General features: G+C 32.0%; 1 protein-coding gene across 1 annotated transcript; it reads right to left on the bottom strand.

Moving 5' to 3' along the window:
• Positions 1–450: 450 nt before the first annotated feature.
• LOC101900921 (tenascin) lies at positions 451–8,537 on the bottom strand. Its single transcript, XM_005188508.4, has 3 exons — positions 8,327–8,537; positions 1,120–2,461; positions 451–685 (listed from the first exon to the last, which is right to left on the bottom strand). Exons 2-3 carry the CDS (start codon positions 2,450–2,452, stop codon positions 621–623), a joined length of 1,398 nt encoding a protein of 465 aa, XP_005188565.1. The 5' UTR covers positions 2,453–2,461; positions 8,327–8,537; the 3' UTR covers positions 451–620.
• Between the last annotated feature and the right edge of the window lie 2,248 nt (positions 8,538–10,785).

Genomic DNA, 10,785 nt, shown 5'->3' with positions numbered 1-10,785 from the left:
TAAATAGCTGGATGTTAACCACTATAGTGAACCTATCTGTGAGAGACCCTGCCCGGCACAGAGTGAATGTGTCAAGCCGAAATGGGAGTGCCTGTCGCAATGGCTATCAAATTGCCAAGGGATCAGTCTGTCGACCCCACAGCCCTTCAGATTGCCCATTACAGATCTAATGTGTGGCGCCCAAACTGTATGACTCTCCGACAGGTCATAAGATCAGCCAGGGGATCGATGTAAAATAAGGGGTTTGTGTGAGAAAACGAGAAATACCGATGCAATGTGTGCTTCTTTCTGACTGAGGATGCGCATATGAATGGATTCTCTGGCGGCCTGCCAATGAAAAAAGAAGGACTCTCTAGACCGCCAGCTCATCTGCCTGTTTTGTATTTTAAATAATTTTTTATTTTATTTTTTAATTATTTTTTATTAAAAATAGTAAAAAATTACAAAAAAAATTAACTATCTTAGAAAACTTACAACAACAATGCATTCTGAAGAAAAAATATTTCTTCGTAATTAAAATGTACATATCCGCTCTGATATCGACAGTTATTAAAAATAGTACAAGGATAAAATTTAAATTATTTTAAAATATTTACTAAAATTATTGATGGCAGGCAGACTTATATTACAGACTTTTCGGCATCCGAACAAACTCGATTGTCATAGGCGCATTCCAGTTGTTTGCCTGGAAATAAGAAAAAATAATTTATTTAAAAAATATATTCGAAAAAAATATTTTTTTTAAAAATAAAAAATTAAATATTTAAAAAAAATATTTTTTAGAAATAAAATATTTTCTCAAAAAATAAATAATTTTTTAGAAATAAAATATTTTTTAAAAATTAAAATAAAATAACAAAATATTTTTTAAAAAATAAAATATTTTTAAAAAATAAAATATTTTTTAAAAAATAAAATATAAATATAAAAATGTAATGAAAAATATTTTTTTTTTTCAAAAATTTTTTTGAAAAAAATTTAAAAAAAAATTAATGAAAATTTTTATTTTTTATTTTTTTAAAACATTCAAGGCTTAAAAGGAAGAGCATCCCTCTCCGCCCAGAAATACTTTTCCTTTCATGATATTAAAACCAAAAAGTTATCGCCTTTGCAACTCACCTTCCACATCCATTTCCTCGTGTTGCCTTCGCACAAATCTCAAACCCAAATAAATCAAGGCGCCCGTCATCAGAAGAACTCCCAAAATAATGAAAAAGATGACCGGTACATTTGAAGGCTCCTCAATTATTTCAATAATTTCATCCTCGTCCTGCCAATTCAGCTCGGGATTAGCCATGAAATTTTCATACTCCTCAGATGTAAGGCAAACTTGTTTCACAATGGGTTTTGAGGATTCAGTTGTATCGGCGGAACCTGTTGACTGAGCTTTTTTCAACATTCGATAGCCCTCCTGGCAGTTGCAGGTACCATTCTCTGTACAAATTGCATGGGGATCGGAGCAGGGCTTAATTCTGCAATCGATTTCATCGATGGCAAATTTCAGTGGCTGACATTGGCCGCGATAGCGTACATAGTCATCGGGACATTGGGTGGGTTCCTCACTCTGTGAGGTGCTGGTGGTGGTACTTTCAAATATTTCATCGAACACCTGATTCGGATCAATGTCTTCTTTGAAGGTATCAATGTCGGTTTCAATCTCTGGCTGTTTTTCTGTGGTCTCTACATCATTCCGATCAGTGTGATCGTCTTCCAAGGGTTGGTAGCTATCCCCACCATTTAAATTGGGCTCACATTTTTCGTTCTCCTCATTCCAGAGGTAGCCAACATTACACTGACACTTGTCTGTGTCCACACAAACCCCATTTTTACACTGATCCCCCCGGCTGCAGATGGGTAAACATGTTCCCTTGCCGGATTTATAACCTGCCGGACATTCACACAGATTTGGCGCCACACATTTACCCTGGAAGGGACAGCCCGATGGACAGTGGGGTCTACACACCGACCCCTCGGCAATTTGATAGCCATTATGGCAGGCACACTCATTCGGTTTGACACATTCACTGTGGGCCGGGCAGGGTCTCTCACAGATCGGCTCACAATAATGGTTACCATCCAGCTCCGAGAGGGAGGAGAAATACCCTGCGGCACATTTACACACTTCGGGTTCGACGCATTTTGAGTTTTGTGGACAACCTTTACGACATTTGGGTTCACACATTTCCAGCTCTGACATTTCGTAACCCTCACAACAACCCCGTACGGGAGTCACTTTGGCTATGGCTTCCTGTTCCACATATTCTTCTATTTTGGTTTTCTTGGAGAGTTTTTTATACCATGGTTGGGTGACTTTCACTTCTCTCGTTTTGGTTACATTTACATAGGTGTATTCGGTGCGATTGTAGATGCAGTAGGGTTCCGGATCCGCAAAACATGGAAAGTCCAAAACGTGGAGGACAACAATTGTGCATAAGACGAGAAAATATTTCATTTTGGGAAGCTGGAAAGAGAGGGAAAGAAAGTATTGTTTTATGGCCCATAAAAAAATATTTTTTTAATAAATCCAGGCCCATGAAAAAATATTTTTTAATAAATCCACGTCCAGGTGGGCCATGAAAAAATATTTTTTAATAAATCCACGTCCAAGTGGGCCATGAAAAAATATTTTTTAATAAATCCACGTCCAAGTTGGCCATGAAAAAATATTTTTTAATAAATCCACGTCCAGGTGGGCCATGAAAAAATATTTTTTAATAAATCCACGTCCTAGTGGGCCATGAAAAAATATTTTTTAATAAATCCACGTCCAGGTGGGCCATGAAAAAATATTTTTTAATAAATCCACGTCCAAGTGGGCCATGAAAAAATATTTTTTAATAAATCCACGTCCAGGTGGCCCATGAAAAAATATTTTTTGATAAATCCACGTCCAGGTGGCCCATGAAAAAATATTTTTTAATAAATCCACGTCCAAGTGGGCCATGAAAAAATATTTTTTGATAAATCCACGTCCAGGTGGCCCATGAAAAAATATTTTTTAATAAATCCACGTCCAAGTGGGCCATGAAAAAATATTTTTTAATAAATCCACGTCCAAGTGGGCCATGAAAAAATATTTTCTAATAAATCCACGTCCAGGTGGCCCATGAAAAAATATTTTTTAATAAATCCACGTCCAGGTGTCCGATGAAAAAATATTTTTTAATAAATCCACGTCCAGGTGTCCGATGAAAAAATACTTTTTAATAAATCCACGTCCAGGTGTCCGATGAAAAAATATTTTTTAATAAATCCACGTCCAGGTGTCCGACGAAAAAATATTTTTTAATAAATCCACGTCCAGGTGTCCGATGAAAAAATGTTTTTTAATAAATCCACGTCCAGGTGGCCCATGAAAAAATATTTTTTAATAAATCCACGTCCAGGTGGCCCATGAAAAAATATTTCTTAATAAATCCACGTCCAGGTGGTCCATGAAAAAATATTCTTTAATAAATCCACGTCCAGGTGGTCCATGAAAAAATATTCTTTAATAAATCCACGTCCAGGTGGCCCATGAAAAAATATTTTTTAATAAATCCACGTCCAGGTGGCCCATGAAAATTTTTTTTTAATAAATCCACGTCAAGGTGGCCCATGGAAAAATATTTTTTAATAAATCCCCGTCCAGTTGGCCCATGAAAAAATATTTTTTTAATAAATGCACGTGCAAGTGGCCCATGAAAATTTTTTTTTAATAAATCCACGTCAAGGTGGCCCATGGAAAAATATTTTTTAGTAAATCCCCGTCCAGTTGGCCCATGAAATTTTGTTTTTTAATAAATCCACGTCAAGGTGGCCCATGAAAAAATATTTTTTAGTAAATCCCCGTCCAGTTGGCCCATGAAAAAATATTTTTTAATAAATCCACGTCCAGGTGGGACATGAAAAAATATTTTTTAATAAATCCACATCCAGGTTGGACATGAAAAAATTATTTTTAATAAATCAACGTCCAGGTGGCTCATGAAAAAATATTTTTTTTAATAAATCCACGTCCAGGTGGCCCATGAAAAATATCTTTTAATAAATCCACGTCCAGGTGGCCCATGAAAAAATATTTTTTAATAAATCCACTTCCAGGTGACCCATGAAAAAATGTTTTTTAATAAATCCACGTCCAGGTGGCCCATGAAAAAATATTGTTTAATAAATCCACGTCCAGGTGACCCATGAAAAAATATTTTTTACTAAATCCACATCCAGGTTGGACATGAAAAAATTATTTTTAATAAATCAACGTCCAGGTGGCTCATGAAAAAATATTTTTTTTAATAAATCCACGTCCAGGTGGCCCATGAAAAATATCTTTTAATAAATCCACGTCCAGGTGGCCCATGAAAAAATATTTTTTAATAAATCCACTTCCAGGTGACCCATGAAAAAATGTTTTTTAATAAATCCACGTCCAGGTGGCCCATGAAAAAATATTGTTTAATAAATCCACGTCCAGGTGACCCATGAAAAAATATTTTTTACTAAATCCACATCCAGGTGGCCCATGAAAAAATATTTTTTAATAAATCCACGTCCAGGTGGCCCATGAAAAAATATTGTTTAATAAATCCACGTCCAGGTGACCCATGAAAAAATATTTTTTAATAAATCCACGTCCAAGTGGGCCATGAAAAAATATTTTTTAATAAATCCACGTCCAGGTGGCCCATGAAAAAATATTTTTTGATAAATCCACGTCCAGGTGGCCCATGAAAAAATATTTTTTAATAAATCCACGTCCAAGTGGGCCATGAAAAAATATTTTTTGATAAATCCACGTCCAGGTGGCCCATGAAAAAATATTTTTTAATAAATCCACGTCCAAGTGGGCCATGAAAAAATATTTTTTAATAAATCCACGTCCAAGTGGGCCATGAAAAAATATTTTCTAATAAATCCACGTCCAGGTGGCCCATGAAAAAATATTTTTTAATAAATCCACGTCCAGGTGTCCGATGAAAAAATATTTTTAATAAATCCACGTCCAGGTGTCCGATGAAAAAATACTTCTTAATAAATCCACGTCCAGGTGTCCGATGAAAAAATATTTTTTAATAAATCCACGTCCAGGTGTCCGACGAAAAAATATTTTTTAATAAATCCACGTCCAGGTGTCCGATGAAAAAATGTTTTTTAATAAATCCACGTCCAGGTGGCCCATGAAAAAATATTTTTTAATAAATCCACGTCCAGGTGGCCCATGAAAAAATATTTCTTAATAAATCCACGTCCAGGTGGTCCATGAAAAAATATTCTTTAATAAATCCACGTCCAGGTGGTCCATGAAAAAATATTCTTTAATAAATCCACGTCCAGGTGGCCCATGAAAAAATATTTTTTAATAAATCCACGTCCAGGTGGCCCATGAAAATTTTTTTTTAATAAATCCACGTCAAGGTGGCCCATGGAAAAATATTTTTTAATAAATCCCCGTCCAGTTGGCCCATGAAAAAATATTTTTTTAATAAATTCACGTGCAAGTGGCCCATGAAAATTTTTTTTTAATAAATCCACGTCAAGGTGGCCCATGGAAAAATATTTTTTAGTAAATCCCCGTCCAGTTGGCCCATGAAATTTTGTTTTTTAATAAATCCACGTCAAGGTGGCCCATGAAAAAATATTTTTTAGTAAATCCCCGTCCAGTTGGCCCATGAAAAAATATTTTTTAATAAATCCACGTCCAGGTGGGACATGAAAAAATATTTTTTAATAAATCCACATCCAGGTTGGACATGAAAAAATTATTTTTAATAAATCAACGTCCAGGTGGCTCATGAAAAAATATTTTTTTTAATAAATCCACGTCCAGGTGGCCCATGAAAAATATCTTTTAATAAATCCACGTCCAGGTGGCCCATGAAAAAATATTTTTTAATAAATCCACTTCCAGGTGACCCATGAAAAAATGTTTTTTAATAAATCCACGTCCAGGTGGCCCATGAAAAAATATTGTTTAATAAATCCACGTCCAGGTGACCCATGAAAAAATATTTTTTACTAAATCCACATCCAGGTTGGACATGAAAAAATTATTTTTAATAAATCAACGTCCAGGTGGCTCATGAAAAAATATTTTTTTTAATAAATCCACGTCCAGGTGGCCCATGAAAAATATCTTTTAATAAATCCACGTCCAGGTGGCCCATGAAAAAATATTTTTTAATAAATCCACTTCCAGGTGACCCATGAAAAAATGTTTTTTAATAAATCCACGTCCAGGTGGCCCATGAAAAAATATTGTTTAATAAATCCACGTCCAGGTGACCCATGAAAAAATATTTTTTACTAAATCCACATCCAGGTGGCCCATGAAAAAATATTTTTTAATAAATCCACGTCCAGGTGGCCCATGAAAAAATATTGTTTAATAAATCCACGTCCAGGTGACCCATGAAAAAATATTTTTTAATAAATCCACATCCAGGTTGGACATGAAAAAATTATTTTTAATAAATCAACGTCCAGGTGGCTCATGAAAAAATATTTTTTTTAATAAATCCACGTCCAGGTGGCCCATGAAAAATATCTTTTAATAAATCCACGTCCAGGTGGCCCATGAAAAAATATTTTTTAATAAATCCACTTCCAGGTGACCCATGAAAAAATGTTTTTTAATAAATCCACGTCCAGGTGGCCCATGAAAAAATATTGTTTAATAAATCCACGTCCAGGTGACCCATGAAAAAATATTTTTTACTAAATCCACATCCAGGTGGCCCATGAAAAAATATTTTTTAATAAATCCACGTCCAGGTGGCCCATGAAAAAATATTTTTTTTTAATAAATCCACGTCCAGGTAGCCCATAAAAAAATATTTTTTTTTAATAAATCCACGTCCAGGTGGCCCATGAAAAATATTTTTTTAATAAATCCACGTCCAGGTGTCCGATGAAAAAATATTTTTTAATAAATCCACGTCCAGGTGTCCAATGAAAAAATATTTTTAACTAATTCACGTCCAGATGGCCCATGAAAAAATATTTTTTAATAAATCCACGTCCAGGTGTCCAATGAAAAAATATTTTTAACTAATTCACGTCCAGATGGCCCATGAAAAAATATTTTTTAAATAAATCCACGTCCAGGTGGCCCATGAAAAAATATTTTTTCAATAAATCCACGTCCAGGTGTCCGATGAAAAAATATTTTTAAATAAATCCACGTCCAGGTGTCCGATGAAAAAATATTTTTTCAATAAATCCACGTCCAGGTGTCCGATGAAAAAATATTTTTAAATAAATCCACGTCCAGGTGTCCGATGAAAAAATATTTTTTAGTAAATCCACGTCCAGATGGCCCATGAAAAAATATTTTTTAATAAATCCACGTCCAGATGGCCCATGAAAAAATATTTTTTAATAAATCCACGTCCAGATGGCCCATGAAAAAATATTTTTTAATAAATCCACCTCCAGGTGTCCCATGAAAAAATATTTTTTAATAAATCCACGTCCAGGTGGCCCATGAAAAAATATTTTTTAATAAATCCACGTCCAGATGGCCCATGAAAAATATTTTTTAATAAATCCACCTCGAGGTGTCCCATGAAAAAATATTTTTTAATAAATCCACGTTTGTGGAATTTTTGAAAAAATATTTTTTTAATAAATCCACGTCCAGGTTGCCCATGAAAAAATATGTTTTTAATAAATCCATGTTTGTGGATTTTTTGGAAAAATATTTTTTAATGTGAATTCTTTGAAAAAATAATTTAAAAAAATCCACGTTTGTTGATTTATTGAAAAAATAATTTTAAAAAATCCATGTTTGTGGATTTATTGAAAAATAATGTTTAAAAAAACCACTTTTGTGGATTTATTGAAAAAATAATTTTCAAAAAATCCACGTTTGTGTATGCTTTGAAAAAAATAATTTTTAAAAAACCCACGCATGTGTATTCTTTAAAAAAATAATTTTTTAAAAATCCACGTTTTTGGATTTATTGAAAAAATAATTTTTAAAAAATCCACGTTTGTGGATTTATTGACAAAATAATTTTTAAAAAATCCACGTTTTTGGATTTATTGAAAAAATAATTTTTAAAAAATCCACGTTTGTGTATTCTTTGAAAAAAATAATTTTTAAAAAATCCACGTTTGTGCATTCCTTGAAATAAAATATACTTTTTTTAAATCCAAGTTTCACTTTCTTATAAAAATATTTGAAAATCCATTCGGCAAGTCTTTGTTTTGGTTTTGAAAATGCTTTTTCATTATTTTTTTGATATAATCGATCACTCCAGTAAGGTGTGTCACAGGCTCAGTTCAAATTTCACTTTTCTGTTTAAAAATTGTTTAGTTTGTATTTCTGTGTAGTTATTTTTTGTACCTTAGTCAAAACACTTTCGATTTTTTTTGTTAGCAATTTTTTGCTGATTATAAATTATTTATTTTTAAAATATTCTTCCCAGCGGATCTTCAAGTGTTCCTTACTAGCTCAACAATTGAATTAAACTAAACGTTGACAACTCCAACGCTATTGTGTTACACTTGCGGCGTCCGGACGTAACGGCAAAGGCAATCAGCAACGAACAGCTGACCGGCTTAAGCTACAATGGCGTGAGCTGCAGCTTGAGACCACAATTGCTTCACGTAGTAGAGTTCTTATTTCTTTCAAGCGTTCATTCACTCAGTCGTTCATTCATTCACTTATCCATCCATCCATCCATCGAATATACGGGTGCTTGAGTCTCATTACAGTTTCAAGTGGGTGAGAGTGACGAGGGGTGGAGGGAGGTTTCAATGAAATATCCGCTGTTTAATTTTTCCTTTTTTTTTGAAAAGATAAACAATTTCTTTGCCTTGTTTTTGTTGCTGTTTTTTTTTTCTTGGACTATTTTATTATTGTTGAGAGGCTCATGAAACAAATCACAAGAATTGGATATCAATGAATGGGCGCGATTGTTTTTCATTTATTTAATTTTTTTTTAAATAATTAAAATAAATTTAAAGCCATTTCAGTGCGTGATAATCATGGGAAGAACGACATACATCCTTCAAAAACAAATAAGGAAATGAGGAAAACATAGTATGACAAATAATGCTCTTGTGACGTTCATGGTGGTTACACGGAATTTAAGGCTGAGTCATAGAGAGGAACTTGTTTTTATTGAGGTTAGACTCAGTGGGGACAGATTCATGAATCTTTATTTTTTAAAAATTATTTTTTCAAAAAAAAAAAACACAAACGTGGATTTTTTAAAAATTATTTTTTCAAAGAAAACACAAACATGGATTTTTTAAAAATTATGTTTTTAAAGAAAACACAAACGTGGATTTTTTAAAAATTATTTTTTCAAAGAAAATACAAACGTGGATTTTTTAAAAATTATTTTTTCAAAGAAAACACAAACGTGGATTTTTTAAAAATTATTTTTTCAAAGAAAATACAAACGTGGATTTTTTAAAAATTATTTTTTCAAAGAAAACACAAACGTGGATTTTTTAAAAATGATTTTTTCAATAAATCCACTAACGTGGATTTTTTAAAAATTATTTTTTCAATAAATCCACAAACGTGGATTTTTTAAAAATTATTTTTTCAATAAATCCACAAACGTGGATTTTTTAAAAATTATTTTTTCAATAAATCCACAAACGTGGATTTTTTAAAAATTATTTTTTCAATAAATCCACAAACGTGGATTTTTTAAAAATTATTTTTTCAATAAATCCACAAACGTGGATTTTTTAAAAATTATTTTTTCAATAAATCCACAAACGTGGATTTTTTAAAAATTATTTTTTCAATAAATCCACAAACGTGGATTTTTTAAAAATTATTTTTTCAATAAATCCACAAACGTGGATTTTTTAAAAATTATTTTTTCAATAAATCCACAAACGTGGATTTTTTAAAAATTATTTTTTCAATAAATCCACAAACGTGGTTTTTTTAAAAAACGTGGATTTTTTAAAAATTATTTTTTTTAATAAATCCACAAACGTGGATTTTTTAAAAATTATTTTTTCAATAAATCCACAAACGTGGATTTTTTAAAAATTATTTTTTCAATAAATTCACAGACGTGGATTTTTTAAAAATTATTTTTTTCAATAAATCCACAAACGTGGATTTTTTAAAAATTATTTTTTCAATAAATCCACAAACGTGGGTTTTTAAAAAAAAAATTTCAATAAATCCACAAACGTGTATTTTTTAAAAAAAATATTTTGGATTTTTTAAAAATTATTTCTTCAATAAATCCACAAACGTGGGTTTTTAAAAAAAAAATTTCAATAAATCCACAAACGTGTATTTTTTAAAAAAAATATTTTGGATTTTTTAAAAATTATTTTTTCAAATAATCCACAAACGTGGATTTTATAAATTTTTTTTTTTCAATAAATCCACAAACGTGTATTTTTTAAAAAAATATTTTGGATTTTTTAAAAATTATTTTTTCAAATAATCCACAAACGTGGATTTTTTAAAAATTATATATTATTTTTTTAATTTTACTTCGGAACTTTAAATTGTTTTTGGAATTCTCTTATGCTGATAATTACCATCACAATCCCAAGCGATATGCCCTGCTATCTATACAACCAGATTTCACTGCTTCGAGATATCAAGAACTAATCCCTAGATCCTCCATGTCCACTGCATTGGCTAATCGTATTGAGAAGCCCTACAAGAAGTCTTATCTTAATTTCATGTCTTTGAATGGCCTCAGACAATTCAATTGCCGACAAAATTACATTGCAGCTTGAGCTGGCATGGATTAGTCACCCGCGCTGATGCTGAGCACAAAAACACACACACACATATGACGCTGGATAAGTGAT

The sequence above is a fragment of the Musca domestica genome, unplaced genomic scaffold, assembly GCF_030504385.1.
Source record: "Musca domestica strain aabys unplaced genomic scaffold, Musca_domestica.polishedcontigs.V.1.1 62, whole genome shotgun sequence".
Lineage (NCBI taxonomy): Eukaryota > Metazoa > Arthropoda > Insecta > Diptera > Muscidae > Musca > Musca domestica.
Note: the sequence above shows the minus strand (reverse complement) of the source record. Positions and strands in the feature narration are given on the sequence as shown.

What these genes read in the sequence shown, in the direction of transcription:
- LOC101900921 (XM_005188508.4), bottom strand. Translation starts at nt 2,452, where the DNA reads ATGAAATATTTTCTCGTCTTATGCACAATTGTTGTCCTCCACGTTTTG. An exon ending in CGAGGAAATGGATGTGGAAG is followed by an intron (nt 686 to 1,119) that starts GTGAGTTGCAAA and finishes TCTTATTTCCAG; the next exon opens with GCAAACAACTGGAATGCGCC.